This window comes from Pseudophryne corroboree, chromosome 6, assembly GCF_028390025.1.
Source record: "Pseudophryne corroboree isolate aPseCor3 chromosome 6, aPseCor3.hap2, whole genome shotgun sequence".
Taxonomy (NCBI): Eukaryota; Metazoa; Chordata; class Amphibia; order Anura; family Myobatrachidae; genus Pseudophryne; species Pseudophryne corroboree.
The window spans coordinates 360,565,070-360,584,711 of NC_086449.1; the positions used below are offsets into that span (position 1 = coordinate 360,565,070).

Consider the following 19,642-nt stretch of genomic DNA (forward strand, 5'->3'; position numbering starts at 1 on the left):
AGGCTGTAGAAATAAAGTATATTCCACTCTAAATGGACCCATTTAGAGTGGCATATACTTTGTTTCTACAGCCTCCGAGTGCCGCTTTCTTTGTTTCTTGTATATCCATCTGCTTTAAGAGGGCACCGGAGCAACTTTGTACCTGTGGGGGAGTGCCGGTCCATGACAACCACTATATATGGCAACCTGGTAATCTGGTCTTGACAAAGGCTCTGCTGTGAGCCGAAACGTTGACCTTCTGTTTGTGAGTATGTGCTGTCTGGATTCAAATCTATCAATTTCACCTACTGGATAAGGAATCGATAGGCCCTAACACAAGTTGTTATCTGGTATGGACCTTTCCATTTGTTGTGTCTGCAATACACTATTAACAAAATTTCCATAAGGCGCTTGTTCTTCTCTCCTAGTACTATATATATATATATATATATATATATATATATATATATATATATATACGTGCCACTGTCCTGGTGGCATAAAGGATTTTTAAGGCCTATAGTCTTCCAGCCAAAGTGAAAGATGTAAGAATAAAATAGTAATGTTTGAGCACCAGTGGTAGAACTAGAGAGTGGTGGGTCTGGGCACAACAATATCTTTTGGGACCCCTGATTCCTTCCCCTGCCACATACACATAAAAGATGTAGGAGAACGGTATCATGAGTTTTGTCACTTTTTAGGGGCGTGACTGCATGTCATACCTAGCCTCCAGCTTCTCACGACACCAAGCGGATAGTGCATACATGCGTACATCATCCATTCACCACTGCTCAGCTATGAGGAAACTGCGGCCGGCTGGAGGGACAGTGGGATAGTGCCCAAGAGCATGACCACTGCAGAGAGTAAAACCTGGGGTCGGGAAGAAATGAGGGGAGGCCCCACTTCCTCTCTCATCTGGCCAGACCGCATTCTGACCTCAATATTTGTTACATGCAGCGCAGCAGGGGGAAGTGTATACAGGTGAAATACAGAATTTTTTTGAGTGAGGGTGAGATGGTGAAACCTTTGTTTTCTGATGGCTCAGTGTACACAAACTTTGTTTAATAAACATAGTTATTAAAAATATTGTATTAAATGTCCTTCAGTCTGTATGTATAAAGTGTATATGAAACATAAATGAATTGTGTGAATGTACACACACTTTGTTCAATGCACAAAGTTATTAAAAATATTGGCTAAGATGACCTTCAGGCTGTGTGTATAAGGTGTATATGTAACATAAATGCATTCTGTGCTTAGACTTAGGTCTCATCACCATGATTTCTCATTATGGTATGCAATTATTCCAAAATACGTAAAAATCCCATATCCAAAATACTTCTGGTCCCAAGCATTTTGGATAAGGGATGCTCAACCTATATTTCTTTTCTTCTCACTCAGCACAATATGCATGATAAATTTTATGCCTTTGCAATAAATTCCAAATTCAATGTGACCTTGTGTGAATTCATCCCTAAGCATATATGTATGTTTTTTTGGTGTATTAGATGTTAAATCATTTCATTGTATACAATGGACTGTCTGCAATTTGTAGACCTACCTATATTTAATGGATGTGCTGTTTTCCATACCATTTTAGCATCCTCCAAATCATTACAGACACCAGACACCAGATACTCTAGATAAACAAATGTGTTTAACTAAAGATTACTAATAAAATGATTCTCCTCCGCCACAGCTCAATAGCACTGCTAAGCAATAGAAGCAGATGCTATGGATCACTGCACACCTGACCATCACAGATTAGAAGACACTGTGTGATCATATGCTGCTGACTCTCGTGCCAGGGGTCCCATAATGGGGGTTAATAAGTGTTCACAGCAAGGACTGTTTGTTTGTTTGTTTGTTTGTTTGTTTTTGTAAAAGAAAAGTTATGATATTGAGCAGTTAATTAGAAGAAATATTTTAGTCAAACAGGCATCGTTCTGGACATCCTGTTGGTAGAAGTAGATAATATCCTCTCGGAAACCAAGACCTTTTTTACCACCAGGATATGACCATAGTCAGGAGATGAGATTAGCAGGCTTCGTAGGTACCAGTGCTACAAAAGGGCATGGTTTTAGAGAGTACTACATTTCTATATTTTGCAAAAACAACTTTTAAAACTAACACAAAGCAACAGACATAAAAGAAAATCTAATAGCACAATATCAGTAGTATTAAAGTGAAGAGATAATAATATAAACTACTAAAAATCAACAGGTACAAGACATTTTTGGGGCTGATGCAGAGTTGGCCATTTAAGGTTGAAAAAAGTTGCATGCAAAACCTATCCATCTAGATGCATTTGTAGCTCAAGATGCATTCTGGACAGCAACAGTAGCATATGCTATGTCTGACTTTATACCTGGCACAGACAACTACGTTGCACTTGTGCCCAGTGTCAGGAGAGTACCAACCACAATGGTTGGGTAATGCTGGTGACCATCGTCATCATAATGGTTCTATATTTTCACCAGCCGCAAATACTACATGTGTTTACATATAAGAGCAAACATGCCCTTATTTTACTTGGCCTACACTAGGCTTACCCTATTCAGCTCCTCCAGCAGGCAGGAAATATGGCAGAATCACAATCTGCATGGGCGGATGTATGTGTGTGAACACTGCTCTGGGCATGAGCAATATGAACTCACACTAGATATGCTACACCAATTGGCGTAGTACTCACTCTCCATCAGCCCCATTAATAAGAACTGCTCCAGACTTTCACCAACCGACAGTTGTTGCAGCCAATCCCAGATCAGAGTGCTGAGAATTTTAGGATTGCTCTCCGTTGACACAGCTGCCCACGCTCCCTCTTCATTCACAAGGTTCTGTTTGGTTATAAAAGAATACAGGGAATAACTAAACATAATACTCTTTATGGCATCAAGTTACAGAGGGTGCACATGACAGTGTTTCAGAGGTCCCTACAGATCACTGATAGACAGCCTGACATGCTACGGGGACAGCACAAGGCGGCACACTAACCTTCTAAAGGGTTGTTCTTCTAACATTACTCTTAGGGGTACATTTACTAAGCAGTGATAAGAACGGAGAAGTGAGCCAGTGGAGAAATTTCCCCATCAACCAATCAGCAGCTCTGTATAATTTTATAGTATGCAAATTATAGATGTTACTTCAGTGCTGATTGGTTGCCATGGGCACTTCTCCACTGGCTCACTTCTCCGCTCTTACCACTGCTTAGTAAATGTCCCCCTTAATCTCTGAAGTAAGTTAAACTTAATACATTTAATCAATGAAATTACACCTATCTGTAATAACGGGATCTGGTCAAGATGCCGACTGTTGGGATCCCGGCAGCCGGAATCCCGACACCCGTCAGAATACTGACGCCAGAATACCGAAAAGGTCAGGACACCGACTCCGGAATCCTGACAGCCGACATCCCGACCGTGAGTATAGCGGGAGGGTTAGGTTTAGGGCTGGGAGTGGGGGGGTGTTAGGTTTAAGCGTCACCCTGGGAGGTTAGTGTTAGGCTGTACGAGGGAAGAGGTTAGGGTTAGGCTGCGGGAAGGGGGGATTAGGCACAACCGGGGGGAGGTTAGGTTTAGGCACTAAGGGGGGAGGGTTAGGTTTAGGCTGCGGGAAAGGGGAGGTTAGGTTTAGGCACCAAAGGGGAAGGTTAGGGCTAGGCTGCGGGGAGGTAGGGGTAGGGGTAGGGGAGAGAGGAGAACATAGGCAGCTCTCACCTGTCGGGATTTCAATTGCCGGGATGCCAGCATCGGTATACTGAACGCAGGCAGTCCGACTGCCGGTCACTCATACACAACCCGTAATAACATACTGTATCAGCAGACCTTTTACATAATTACAAGCTACAACAAACAATGGTCCTCATTCCGAGTTGTTCGCTCGCTAGCTGCTTTTAGCAGCAATGCACACGCTAGGCCGCCGCCCTCTGGGAGTGTATCTTAGCTTAGCAGAATAGCGAACGAAAGATTAGCAGAATTGCTACTAAATATTTCCATGCAGTTTCTGAGTAGCTCCAGACCTACTCCTAGATTGCGATCACCTCAGTCTATTTAGTTCCTGGTTTGACGTCACAAACACGGCCAGCCACTCCTGCGTTTTAGCCTGACACGCCTGCGTTTTTAGCACACTCCCAGAAAACGGTCAGTTTCCGCCCAGAAACACCCACTTCATGTCAATCACACACCGATCAGCAGAGCGACTGAAAAGCGTCGCTCGGACCTGTGTAAAATTGCATAGTTTTGTATGAAAATACTTAGCGCGTGTGCCCTGAGGCCCATGCGCATGCGCAGAATCGCCCATTTTTAGCCTGATCGCTATTCTGCTAATAACGGCAGCGTGCAAACAACTCGGAATGACCACCAATGTGACAACAAAGCAGGATGGAGATGGGGCCTGCAAGTGACAGTTCAGAGGGCTACATGAGCCCCAGAGCAGCTTGTTGCCCATCACTGCTCTGTATGATGAAAAGTGGATAATAGGGCAATTGTATTGACATGCCTTTCAAACTTATAGCATCTGTTTTCTGAACTTATATGACAGGAAAAAAACATTTTAAAGATCCACAATAAACCTTCATAGAAACTCTCATTGTTCTAGCTTCTTAAAATCAAAAAGCTAAAATTGTCGTTCGTTGCCACTATAGGCATATTAATGGGTGCAGGGTGTGCAGTGCACGCTGGCGCTTGGTCGATGGGGGCCCAGCACCGCACATCCTGTGAAAAGTCTGTAATTTGGGTGCCCAAAGCGCCCAAACCTGGACTTTAGATGCCCAATAAAGACTTTTAGATGTCTTCAGCTGGTTTGCGCAGCTAAACCTGGTGATTTCAGCCGCATTAAATGCTAATGAATGTCTGATCAGAGCAACAATTGAATTGCTCTGATAGACGTCCATTACTATAGACAACCAACAGGGGGCCCGTAGTGCAATTGAATTCCTACTAGAGTATACTTACTTTGTGCCAACAAGTAGGTTCCTCTTCCCCCGCGACACCATCTTCCCAGTGACCTCTTTAGAAAGGCGGCACCACGCAGTGAAAGCAAAGAGCACTGTACCAAAGCCTTTGCTCTCTTGTGCACATGCACCATTTCTAGAAAACTGGGAAGATGGCACATTGGAGGAGGAGGGACCCGCCTCGACACCTAATGGCACAAGGTAAGATACAGAGGCCGCTGCACATGGGCTGGCACATCCTACCCAGTATTCTTGAACTGCTTTAAATTGTACAGAGGCTGAACATTAATACATATAATATACTTCTTTATGTCAATGAACATTAAATAAATACATAAAATACAAATTACGATTTATACATTTGCTATGGTCATAAAATCTTACAAGATCCTTGTTGTGTATCTCACCAAACTATAGCCCTTGTATTATTATTATTATTATTATTATTATCCTTTATTTATATGGCGCCACAAGGGTTCCGCAGCGCCCAATTACAGAATACATAAACAAATAATCAAACAGGAAAACAGCAACTTAAAGTTGATGACAGTGATAAAGCCTAATATTTATCCTATATAACACACTATAAAGAGGTTAAGAGACACAGTACGCAATTGGCGCACGAGCTACCGTAAGGGTACGCTCTTAGCGTAGCGGACGCTGTATCGGGAGCGAGCCGCTCGAGCGACACAAACGCTCGCGAGAATACGCTGTTGGTATCGGGCACACTATAGGTGAGCGACTACCGTAATGCTACGCTATCAGCGTAGCGGACGCTCGAGACCACGAGGAGATCACGAGCGGCGCAGACGCTCACAAGATAACAATCAGAAGACCTTGAATGTAACACACAGAAAGGATATTCTTATATTGTAGACCTTGTACTGAAACACTGTAGCGATATAACGCTGCTTAACCTTGTTTACACTAAAGCTGTTTGAGCGATAGAGACGCTCCTATTACCCTCTGCAATATAATAAACACTCAAATACCGGTCTAAGGGTCTAACGCCTTTTAAGGAAATGAATGAACGTTCAATTGCAAAAGAATAATACAATACAAGTTATACACTACCAAGAGAACATAAAATACCTAACCAAGTAACTACACATAAAATACAATAAAGATACAATTACTTCTAAAGGGGAAGGAGAGAGAGAGAGAGAGAGAGAGAGAGAGAGAGAGAGAGAGAGAGAGAGAACGGCTTATAACAATAAAGACAATATGATTGCAGAGAAACTTACGCACAAAGGGAAACAATCGCATGCGCCTTCTGGATATCCAGCTCCCGATTATCAGTGATGAGAACCGTTGAAGAGAATAGAAAGCTGGCCCAGATCGGCTTGTCCTTTTATACACTACACACAATACAGTACAATGGTCCCTACATTCTTATTGTTCATTGGACACAGGAATTCGTCTTCGCATTATAACAAAAGGTCATAGGTTGATTCATACAGGTGGGCTGTGACTATTCCTAACTGCTCAGGTGGGTGGGAAACTGGGTTTCCCGCCGCATGGGTAATAAAGTGCAAATACAGTAAATGTTCATAAACTTCTTATGTCCATAACTATTCGCACGAGCGATTAATCCGCTTCAAACCAACACCGGAATATTGCTAATTAAATACTCTTCCGATGGATACTAAACACCACTGTATAACCCCTGTCTGACCCTTCGTATCAAACAAAGAGGGATCTCTTTGTCTATGAACATGCTACATTAACTAAACTTTCAGATTCTATCAAAGGGACCATAATCTACAAAATACATTATATGGTTAAAATATGTTACGATTGAGTCGCACGCTAGATGCATACAAACTCTACCGTAAATGCGCATACCGTGCGCCTGCGGGTGCACGCAACAGCGAGTATGCGCACGCACGGGAGAGCTCATGCACACGCAGCGGGGGGACACATGAGGTGCAAATATGGCAATGTGTAGCGTGATATTTTTCTGACTTTGACAGTCCACCCTTTGGCAGTCACCAATAACTGCCACTTTCTAAAACATTTCAAAAAGAGAAAAATATATGTCATGTATAATACATTTCTATGATTGGGTAGGGGAGGAGAGGAGAAGGTAGGAAAAGGGTATGACCTAGTGAGATAGCAGAAGCATGTGTGTATGAATCCATGTTTGGGGGGTCATGTATCATCGTGCCGTACGTGTTTTAAAATCAAGCTTCGAGGTATTGCGAAGTATACATTTGAATTCCTTCTTATCCCGTATTAAGGGTCTGTGGATGGGCTGTCAAACTTTACCGAGCTCTTTTCGGCTTTTGGTTGCAACAAAATGGGGGAGCACATTTTAGTTGATGATACATGAATGGGGGAATATGTGAGTGCTGATATCTGTGCCTGTATTCCCTATCGACTATGTGTGTCATTACCTGAAGGTTGTAGAGATGAAGATAAAGAACAATTATGGTAAATGCAGTGATAAACTATGTGAGTTTAATATACATTTGCCGATTGAGGTCTTGTCTTGTGTCTTGTCTTGTCTTGTCTCGATGTACATGTTGACTGTAGTCTCTTTGTGCTTTTGCCAATAAACGCAAGCAAAGCTTTATCAATGTCCATAGACTTACAAAAAGTGTTGGGCTAGCGTAAAATTAAAAGTACTAGGGATATGGGGGTCTATGGCATAGTCCATCAGTTGTCCGTGTAAAAGGTTGTCAAATTCTTCTTCCAGGCGGATGTCTTTTTACCTTGGAGGAAAACAAAGGAGAAACGGGTGAAAGAAACGGACCGTGGAATCACATTTTCATCACAACATTGTCTCTATCGTTGGGTCATAAATCAAATCAGTCGTTGTTATTACAGTATCTTCACTCCTTAAACTCATCACTCGGGCGCTACGTTTACACTTTGTTAAAACCCGAACGCATCTAAATATCAGACCAACCAATATGATGACACCCAGAATACACAAAAGGAATTTCCCTACATCCATGATAATACCTTGGGTCCATTCTCCTAAACCAGAGAACCAATTTCGCGGGTTCAACCATGACACCCAACTGGTCAGCTCATTACCCACAGCGGCAAGGGTGAGATTGTGTTTCCTTCGGAACTCCCATTTTAATTGCAAAATGTCGTCCATCTTTTGGTCTATGACCTCGACCGGGTCCTAGGTGCTATTCGTAATATAAGTGCAGCATTTTACGCCGTACTGAGTCGCTAGGGTAACACAATACCCACCCGTCACAGCTGTGAGATAATTGAGAATCATCCTATGCTGAACCAGCTCTGTTCTATAAGCTTGGAGCTCCCTTCCAGTATACCTGAATGTGTCATCATACATTTCAGTGATATTGTCTAATAAATTTGCAAGCGCAGATATGTATTTATAATTTATCACTCCTCTGGCGGTACGAGTGATATCTAACGCGATTAGAACTTGAATCCCGGTGGATTCATTGATCAGGTCAGAGGCCGGATGCTCTGTTCTTTCTATTAGGTGCCGTTTAACGATGTGCTCGTAATGAGTGTGAGTATAAGGAGCTTGGGCACCGCGGTGAATATCTTTCATTTTAGTGTGAGATACAGTCATTACCTCAGGCAGTACTTTTCCAATATAACACAATCCTTCTGAGTTTGGGGCAAGCCACTTATACGCCTTCCTCCCGCATATGAAATATGCATCATCGGGGAGAACATATGGGACGGAGTAGGACATAACCATATTACACATTTTCCATATGAAATTTCCTAACCCTAATTCTCCCATCTGTTTAGTACACGTATCGGTTTGTACGATATGTGCACAGTATCCTGGTGATACCTCTCCAACTCTCATGGTTCTACTTCCTAGGGTATACCTATATCGGAAATATTTTCCACTACCGGCTATGTGGCGTATAAGTTCTGTATCTGTTGGCATTCTATCGACTCTGTATGAAAAGGTCATGGTTTGGTTATTCCATGACACTTCCCAATTTCCCGGCTTTCGGGGATTGGAAATGTTAAAACATACTAGGGATCTATCCACATGATATTGGTGGAGCTTCAAACTAGGAGGACTAGAGATATTAAACCTCTTGTCCACCGGTCTCCCATCACTTAACTCAAGTACCTCTCCTATAGTTAAAGGGAATGGTACTAATCCTGATTTGCTATGGCCTTGAGGTACTTGAGAGCATACCCAACAGTCTGTTTGGTTTAACACCTTACCCACTAATGAGTGATAGTCACCCAATGGATGCCGGTCCATGTTAATGTTAAAACTGGACTGACATTTCTTGATACACCCATCCTCAACTACACTGTCACAGAGTCTACAGATGCAGTTCTCTTTAGCTAACAATCCTTCACAATGTTTACAAATAACATGGCTGCTAGATCGTTTCCGGTACTCGCCTTTGCTTGGTGATTGTGTTGCTATTGGAAATTTACACCTCCGTCTTAGTCATCAGAAACCCTTCTGGATCCTTTCTCGACCTCACTGGTACTCTCACCGAAACAGACTGCTCTGGTCAACATCATGATCAACAGGAAAATCCGTATCACAGTCTCTTGAGGCGAGTCCATCTTACAGGAGGAGAAAGGAGAAATTTGTAATGGGGGTACAGGAAAACAGTTTGAGGGGGAGAGAAACTTGTTACGATAATTAGTTCTCTAGTCTTGTTGTTCTTCTTGTTCTGCTGTCATCTCAAAGGTGCTGTCTCTCAGTCTTCCAACCGAACACTCCGGTGATACAATATTTCTTCCAAACCAGCGATCTTTCTGTAAGGAGCAAAAATCTTGCATCACCATTTGTCTAACTGATGTGTGACATACCATCTTTAAAACATGAAAACATGAGTGAGAAGAGAGAAAAAAATAAAAAAATAAAAGAGAGAGAGAACAATTCATATATATCCATATTACATAAACCAACAATAAACAACAACAGGGAAAAACATTTTTTTCAAACATTTTAAAACATTGATCATCAGGCTGTCATATCTACATGTCCAATGGTATCCTTGCTCAGTCCCTCCCACCAGCACCTCCATACTCCACCCTTTGTATCTGGCCAGGATACATTGATGCGGGTAGGTCATGCTGGGGTTTGGTAGACTTCTGCAAAGACCAAGTAGCTATGCAATGTTTGAGTCCTGCCGATAACCGTCAGAAATGGGGAAAAAGAAAACATTTCACAGATACATTACAAATTTTACCCGGTCATTCCTGTGTCCTCAAGGAATGACCTCCCAATTTGTTAACAATTACCTCAGGCTTACCATCAGTCCTAATGATCACCTTTCCTGACTACATGTCATGGGTGTGGCCCAAAATTCTTCCTATGTGATCCCTGGTTACAATTTGGTGTGTCATAACTTTTGCTCATTTTCATGTCTAGGGGGTCTGACTTTATGTGGGCTGTTGCAGTTGCTGGCATAATGCCCTTCTCTTTTACAATGATAACAAATCCTTGAGTTCCTCCATGTGCCAATGGCCTGGGGTTTTGGTTGATTTGATGTCTCCTCCAATGCTTGGATGCCCATCGCCATCAACCGCTCTACCTGTGTTTCTCTGGTTCTTTGACTATTATGGTCATGTCGTTGTCTAGGGGGTGTATATACCTTGTGTGTGTTTTTAGACCTACAATCTCGTGCAACATGACCTTCTCTTAAGCAGTTGTAACAGCTTTTCACCTTTGACTTACCCTCCGGAATCTGGGGCTTCTTTGTTTCCCTGTGCTTGCTGATGCTTTGCTCATGCCCAACAGCAGAGTCCCTTAATGCAGTTACTGATTTATCTCTCCAGTATGGATTGGTGATCTGTATCCTTGCTCTCAACACTTCCTTTAAACCATTCATTAACACAGATACTGCTACTTCTCTATGATTTACATTTGTCTTGATGTCCGTGATCCCAGTGTTTCTAGCCATTACTTGCAGTGCTCGATTAAAATAATTGGAAATACTTTCCCCTTCGTTTTGTCTTATGGAGAAAATTTCATTCCACTTGACAATGGCAGGGAAATATACTCCCAACTGTCGGTTGATCCGCTTAATACACTCCTGATTGTGTTCCTCCATACAAGGTACCTCCGTGTCTAATTGACAATCAGCAATAAATTTCGCAGGGTCAACACTGGAGGGCAAACATGCCCTCAGCACTGTCCGCCAATCTTTGTTGGTGGGTTCTGTTGAGTTTCCTAGTTCTTTAATGAACCTTTGACATGCGACTAGATTTTTCCTAGGATCAGGAAATTCAGACATAATTGCTCTCAATTCCATCCGGGACCAGGGACGGCGCATTGCACTGTCCTTGACGGGAATGCTTCCCTGATCGTCAGTCTTCCCATTGGGGACTGTGATCACCCTGACAGGACTAAATTCAATTACATCACCTTGTGTTGGTCTTACAATATGAGGTACATTTGTTTGTGCGTGATATATAACACCGTACGTACCTGTGGACACGACCTCACCTGACCCTCCGTTAGGGGGTTTGATTACTGCCTTTACCGATTTGGTCGCGTCCACCTGGATGTCTTGTGTGATGGCTGCTGGAAAAGGTGCCGACATCGTGCTGGGCTCACGTTCTTGCTTGTAGTCCAGAGGGAAGTTTGACATGGGGTGCGACTTGCACAGGTTAACATTTGTAATTTTTACACTTTCATTTTCATAAACATTATTACATTTGTTACTTTCATTCTTAATACAGTTACTAAGTGCATTTTTATCGTACCCCATTGCGCCATTCTCTGCAACCATAATCCTCTCCATTGCCATGTCTCTCTTCCCAAGATGAGAGTCAGATATGTAAGTTAAGTTTCTTTGTATTTCACTTTCCTTTTGCCATAACTTTAAACAATCATAATGTTTGATCCGTCTCTTTGCTGATTTAATGAGACATATCCTTCTCCTTAGATTTTGTAACACATCTGGGCTAAAACTACCTACCCGGGGAAACTTTTCCCCGTCATGCACAGTCATTCTTTCCCATTCATCACATAAAACCTCTGTGTGTGAACCATGTTTCTCACACATTACATACCTTGCCGACCCGATTGGTCGGTTCACTAAATCAACCCGAACCAAGGTTGATCGCCCCCTACCTGAACAACTGGCCCCCATACTTGCAGGTGTTGCTTTCTTCAGCGAACCCTTACAAAATCCAAGATGTCCGGGGCAGGCCGGCGGCGAAGTTTACCGAGTACTCCACTCACTCCTCGCCCACGTTGGCCAGTACTGCAATCACTGATTCAGAGCTGCTGTACCCAACTTAGGGCCCCTATGAACCTTTACTCACTGGGGCGTGTTGGACCTACCAGTCCCCAGCAAGTATCGGTTGTTGGATAGTTCCCGAGTGACCAGCGAACCTCCCTTAAAATAAAAAAAAATTACACAAATCACGTTAGAGTGTACAAATAGCGTTTATGACCCCTTTCGTACGCAAATGGTACTGGTCAGGTTACTAACTAATGCACACAATTACGTGCGGTACAATCGTTCTGCACATAAGCAACTAATCTTATGTGCGGAGCGACCAGTGGAATCGAAAATTATGGCTGCGAATTCCTTCTGCCTGAGCTTCAATGGCCTATATGGGTTCTGCACCAACCCTTCCTGGTGTTGTGCTACTTTTCTCTATAGCGGACTTCTTAGTCTGCTGTACCTAGACCTCCTGGTCTGTGCTACAGTAGACCTCCTGGTCTGCTATACTATAATGCTCAAATTTATGTTTAACAAGGGATGCCTCCCCAGCCACCATGCACGTCACTTACATGTATGTACCTCACGAGAACTCGACTTCTTGTGGTTCAACCCAAAAATTGTAAAAACTTATATATACAAACACTCACCACATGTACACTTTAATTTTTATTTCTGCGCAGAAATTCCTTTCATTCAGTAAACAGTCTAGACCAGATGAGTCGCAACTTGGAGAAGGATCTATTAGCTTAAAATTTTGGACACTAAAATTGACTTGCGCTATTTATCGCGTTGCCTCCTTTTCGCCTGTTAAAAATAATACTATCGTGTGATTTAAATTATGTGGGCGTACCCGGACGCTCCGTTGCATAATATACGCTACGTGCGTCGGCCTTTGTGTTGCGTACACTAGTCTCACCCTTTTGTTAGAAACACGTGTATGCCAGCCAGATATGTCCACAGAAATACAATTAACACGTTTTATCAATGTAGATGATCTTTAATTGTAATCATCTACCGAGCACCACACAGGTCTTTCCTTGTATCTGAGGCAAAGCTGTGTGCGTGCTTTACAAATTACCCCTTAATGTATTACTTTTACTCTTTAACTACTAATAGCAACAAATCTTTCTTAGCACGTTATCAATTGTGAAATGGCAAACAGGAGAGTGATATGTGAAAATACACGAATGAAAAGAAATGCAGATATATGCGTGCGTGCGCACGCAAGACAGAACAGGGAAAAAAAACAGTTTTAAAAGACACCAGCGTATTGTTCTTACCTCCGGTTCCGGATTCCTTCAGCACCCTTTACTAAGCGAAGCAGACGCTTATCTTGGTCAGCACTACGAGGAATATTACCTCCCGCCCTTTGCTGACCGACAATGTCTGCTGAAATTACCTAGTGCAGATATGTGAAGGACGAACGAGCCGCCAATTGATAAAGCCTAATATTTATCCTATATAACACACTATAAAGAGGTTAAGAGACACAGTACGCAATTGGCGCACGAGCTACCGTAAGGGTACGCTCTTAGCGTAGCGGACGCTGTATCGGGAGCGAGCCGCTCGAGCGACACAAACGCTCGCGAGAATACGCTGTTGGTATCGGGCACACTATAGGTGAGCGACTACCGTAATGCTACGCTATCAGCGTAGCGGACGCTCGAGACCACGAGGAGATCACGAGCGGCGCAGACGCTCACAAGATAACAATCAGAAGACCTTGAATGTAACACACAGAAAGGATATTCTTATATTGTAGACCTTGTACTGAAACACTGTAGCGATATAACGCTGCTTAACCTTGTTTACACTAAAGCTGTTTGAGCGATAGAGACACTCCTATTACCCTCTGCAATATAATAAACACTCAAATACCGGTCTAAGGGTCTAACGCCTTTTAAGGAAATGAATGAACGTTCAATTGCAAAAGAATAATACAATACAAGTTATACACTACCAAGATAACATAAAATACCTAACCAAGTAACTACACATAAAATACAATAAAGATACAATTACTTCTAAAGGGGAAGGAGAGAGAGAGAGAGAGAGAGAGAGAGAACGGCTTATAACAATAAAGACAATATGATTGCAGAGAAACTTACGCACAAAGGGAAACAATCGCATGCGCCTTCTGGATATCCAGCTCCCGATTATCAGTGATGAGAACCGTTGAAGAGAATAGAAAGCTGACCCAGATCGGCTTGTCCTTTTATACACTACACACAATACAGTACAATGGTCCCTACATTCTTATTGTTCATTGGACACAGGAATTCGTCTTCGCATTATAACAAAAGGTCATAGGTTGATTCATACAGGTGGGCTGTGACTATTCCTAACTGCTCAGGTGGGTGGGAAACTGGGTTTCCCGCCGCATGGGTAATAAAGTGCAAATACAGTAAATGTTCATAAACTTCTTATGTCCATAACTATTCGCACGAGCGATTAATCCGCTTCAAACCAACACCGGAATATTGCTAATTAAATACTCTTCCGATGGATACTAAACACCACTGTATAACCCCTGTCTGACCCTTCGTATCAAACAAAGAGGGATCCTATCCCGAGTACTTGCCCACCAGGGATTCGGCACAGCGTTTTGCAACTTAGTACAGACCTTGTACAATAACCCAGTGGCACAGGTCTTAGTCAACAATGTGGCATCTCCACCCTTCACGTTGGAAAGAGGCACTAGACAAGGATGCCCCTTATCCCCCCTCCTTTTTGATCTGGTATTAGAACCTCTTATACGCCACATTCTGCTACACCCAAACTATGGGGGCATCGAGGTGGGTACACAGGAATTACGGGTGGTGGCATTCGCAGATGACCTCCTCCTTTTTATGTCAGACCCTCACCGTACGATCCCACAGCTGATTGCTGTGATTGACCGTTTCTCCTCTTTTGCAGGGTTTTCCATTAATTACAATAAGTCGGAGGCACTAGCCATATACGGACAGGCGAGATTGGGTTGGGGGACCACTTTTCCCTTTAAATGGGCGAATACACATATTACCTATCTAGGCGTTGCACTCCCTACCCACCCCTGCCACCTGTATAGGCTTAATATCACCCCGGTCCTCCATAAGATTAGAACCGAACTTGGTCTCTGGCAATCCCTCCCCCTTACCATGCTAGGGAGATGTAACCTATTTAAGATGGCCAGCTTCCCAAAACTCCTCTATGTCCTACAGATGACCCCCCTTCTATTATCCAAGTCGGATATATCTTCTCTGAATACCTCTATCTCCAGATACATCTGGGCTGGCAAACGTCCAAGGATTAGCATGAAAAAATTGTCCCAGACGGTATATAGGGGAGGAATCAACCTACCTGATGTTAAACAATACAATCTTGCGTGCCTCCTCCGCATTGCTATGGACTGGCTTGGAGACAATAATTACTACACGGACTCCAACCTAGACTCTCAACTCTGCGCCCCCTTATCCCTTAGTTATCTTCTTCATGCCAAACCCTCCAAGTTGGCGCTACATATCACCACTAATTCATTACTACTCCCCATAATACAGGCGTGGCAAATGGCGAGGAAATCTCTCAAACTTCAGCACTTGTGCTCACTCTCGATGCCCCTTATAGGCAACCTGGAGTTTCAGGAAGGAGAGGCTCTACAACCCTTCATTGCCTGGCACTCTCTTGGTATCCGCAACCTACGCAACTTGCTTAATCCCTCCCGTGTCCCGCTGTCTTTCGCGGAGGCACAAGAAAAATATGGCCTGCCCCCTCACAACGAGTTTGCCTACTTCCAGGCAATACATTATCTTAAAAATGTACTCTCGAGATTGACAGGGAATGATTTTCTTAACTCTCTAGATACATTACTCCAATCAACATGCTACTCTATATCAACCATTTATACTCGTATTCGTCATGAACTCATCCCTGACACGGACCTTCCAGAGCTGTCCCAATGGTCCTCCCACATTTCAACGGTAACCCCTGAATCCCTCCTAAATCACTTTCAACTCACCCTAAAACTTATCCCTGCAAGCTCCTATCAAGAGATGGCCTATAAAATGCTCCATAGGGCATACATCTCACCTAAACGCCGATATTTGATGGGCATCTCAGAAGACAGCAAATGCACTAAATGCTCAATGGAGGGGGCCGACCTCTTCCATTGTTTCTGGGACTGTGCTCTGGTGTCACGGTTTTGGCATGAGGTACATCATTATGGAACCACCTCCTTAGGCATATCCTTTAGTTGCACTGTTTCTTGGGCATTGTTTGGATGTTTGACCGACCAGCCAGACATCCCCAGGTCTAACAAAAAACTACTTATGATATTGTCTGCGGCTGGCAGGAAGGCAATCCTACAACAATGGATCCACAACATACCTCCTAATCTTTCGATGGTGACCTCTAGATTATTTTTTCTATTCACCATGGACTGGCTGGAGGCCTCTATCCATAAGGAGAGGCTCACCCCTGCCCTGTTCCAATGCTGGGACACATACATTTTGACACTCCCCCTACACACTAAACAAGCCATTGATAAATGCTTTCAATCTACCTCATGGTACCTCCTCCACACATTAGCCCAACCTAACCCCTTGAACATCTGATTTGCCCTCTCTCCTCTCCTTTTTCCGGACCCCTCCTCCGCTCCGTTCTATTTTCAATAGTCTACCGGGTTGACTAGAAATATGGACCCTCGATATGGGAAGATTGCTCTGTGGATGGATCAACGGCCCGTGTCCCATAGTAGGCATTACATGTTAGTTTATTTTCTTATGTTCTAGATATTATGTATATGTTTAGGGAATTCGAAATACTCTGTCCATACTGGCGGAGAACCGATGTTTAAACCACCTCTTTTCATCTATAGTCTGCGACACTTGGAGAACTAAAGCACGTTCTCAATTCCCTGATATCCTTAGTTATACATAAGTTACCTTTCTTGGAAGGGTACGAAGGTTTTATGTAGAGAAAAGTTTGAAAATAGGTTTGGATCTCTACCAGGTTTTATATGAGACTGAATAATCTGTAACTTCCTGTCTTTTGTCTAGAGGCTTATATATAGCGCATATTATGTTGTACAATGCCAACTATATATTCCATTCGATGTCTCGAAATGCTATATATCTACTCTGTATGGTATGAGATTATAATAAAAACAATTTGAAAAAAAAAAAAAAACAAAGAGGTATCTCTTTGTCTATGAACATGCTACATTAACTAAACTTTCAGATTCTATCAAAGGGACCATAATCTACAAAATACATTATATGGTTAAAATATGTTACGATTGAGTCGCACGCTAGACGCATACAAACTCTACCGTAAATGCGCATACCGTGCGCCTGCGGGTGCACGCAACAGCGAGTATGCGCACGCACGGGAGAGCTCATGCACACGCAGCGGGACACGCATGAGGTGCAAATATGGCAATGTGTAGCGTGATATTTTTCTGACTTTGACAACAGTATAGGACAAGTACAGGGTAAATAAACATAGTTACATCAGCAGATGACACTGGAATAAGTATCAGGTGGCAGAACACTGCTGGATGTGGTGCAGTTGAAGATTATTAAAGTAAGAAAGGGTAAGCATATGAGGGAAGGGGGCCCTGCTCGTGAGAGCTTACATTCTAAAGGGGAGGGGTAGACAGACAGGGGTGACACAGATGGGGTACATAGAGAGCGTAGAACAGAGGGTTAGGATGAGATTTGGCTGGGTTTGGTGAAGAAGTGGGTCTTGAGAGATCGTTTGAAGTTTTGTAGAGAGGTGGAGAGTCTGAGGGGGAGAGGTAGGGAATTCCAAAGAAGTGGTGCAGCACATGAAAAATCTTGGAGGTAGGAGTGGGAGGAAGTAATCCGTAGGCAGGAGAGTCGGCGTGCATTAGCAGAGCGAAGAGGACGGGTGGGAGTGTAAAGGGAGATAAGGTCAGAGATGTAGATGGGAGAGGAGTGGGTGAGGGCTTTGTAAGCGACTGTGAGAAGCTTGAAATGGATTCTGAAAGGGAAGGGGAGCCAGCGAAGGTCTAGTAAGAGAGGAGAGGTGGACGTAGTGCGTTTGGTGAGGAAGACAAGCCGGGCAGCAGCATTGAGGATAGATTGGAGTGGAGAGAGGTATTTGTCAGGAATGCCAGTCAGGAGCAGATTACAGTAGTCCAGTCTGGAGATGACCAGTGAGTGGATAAGAGTCTTAGTAGCATCCTGGGTCAGAAAGGGTCTGATCCTGGAAATATTTTTTAGATGAAAATGGCAGGTTTGTGAGAGGTGCTGAATGTGGGGTTTGAAGGAGAGGGAGGAGTCAAGGATTACTCCAAGACAGCGCACTTGGGGGCTAGAGGAGATAGTAGTGCCATCAATAGATAATGAGATTGTAGGAGGAGAGGTTATGCGGGAGGGAGGAAAGATGATCAGCTCTGTCTTAGACATGTTAAGTCTAAGAAAGCGCTGGGACATACAGGAAGAGGTAGCAGAGAGACAGTTGGAGATACGAGTGAGGAGAGCAGGGGAGAGGTCTGGAGAGGAAATATAGATTTGGGTGTCATCAGCATAGAGATGATATTGGAAACCAAAAGAACTAATGAGCTTACCTAGTGAGGACGTATAGAGAGAGAAGAGAAGAGGATCAAGGACAGAACCTTGGGGTATCCCTACAGTTAGTGGAAGTGAGGGGGAGGTGGAGTCATGAGAGGAGACAGAGAAAGAACGGTCAGAAAGGTAGGAGGACAGCCAAGAGAGGGCAGTGTCACGCAGACCAATGGAGTGAAGAATTTGCAGTAGGAGAGGATGGTCCACAGTGTCAAAAGCAGCAGAGAGATCAAGTAGAATAAGTATAGAGTAGTGTCCCTTAGATTTAGCAGCATGGAGGTCATTGCATACTTTTGTAAGGGCAGTTTCAGTGGAGTGGAGAGGACGGAAGCCAGACTGGAATGGGTCAAGCAGTGACTGTGAGGAAAGAAAGGAAGTAAGGCGGTTGTAGACAATACGCTCAAGGAGTTTGTGTTATGAGCCACGGCTGTGGCTCATTCCTATGTTTCATTTTGGTCATGTATTTTATGTTATACTTCTGCTTATGTTCCCCGTGGGTGTTATGGGGTGCTCGGAGCTCACCCTTAAGGAGAGGATACTGTTATGAACCACAGGTAGTGGTTCATTCCTATTTTATGTTTATAGTTCTCTTGCAGGCCAGGATTTCCTTTTGCTCTGGTTTAGAAGATATTTGTTTGCTGTCAGTGGTGAGTTTGTGTAATTGCAGCCTGTTTCCATGTGGTTGGTCTCACCTGTCTGCTAATTGCATCTTGTCAGTTTGGAGTCATGCAATGGGGCAGCTGCACGACATAATTAATTAGGCCTCTCTGTTATATGCTGGCTGAGTGCAATTCACAGACGCTGGTGATATTTCTAGGTTTCCAGTCTTCCAGAGTGCTTGAGTTCTGAGCTTGTTCCTGCCAGTTCCTGAGCTCCTGTCTAGCAGTGTCTGTCTAGCTGCTTCCTGTGTTGATTCCTGTGTCAGTCCCTGTGACGATTCCTGTGTCTGATCCCGTGTCCTGCCGTGAAGCGTTCCTGTCCAGAAGTCC

At 43.5% G+C, this 19,642-nt stretch overlaps 1 protein-coding gene across 1 annotated transcript in view; it reads right to left on the minus strand.

Annotated features, from left to right (window-relative positions):
• LOC134935282 (protein tyrosine phosphatase domain-containing protein 1-like) overlaps positions 1-19,642 on the minus strand; it is a 64,165-nt gene that overhangs the window by 16,306 nt on the left and 28,217 nt on the right. The window contains exon 8 of the mRNA XM_063930442.1: positions 2,718-2,816. Within this exon, the coding sequence (XP_063786512.1) occupies positions 2,718-2,816 (99 nt within the window). The remainder of the gene's footprint in view (positions 1-2,717; positions 2,817-19,642) is intronic.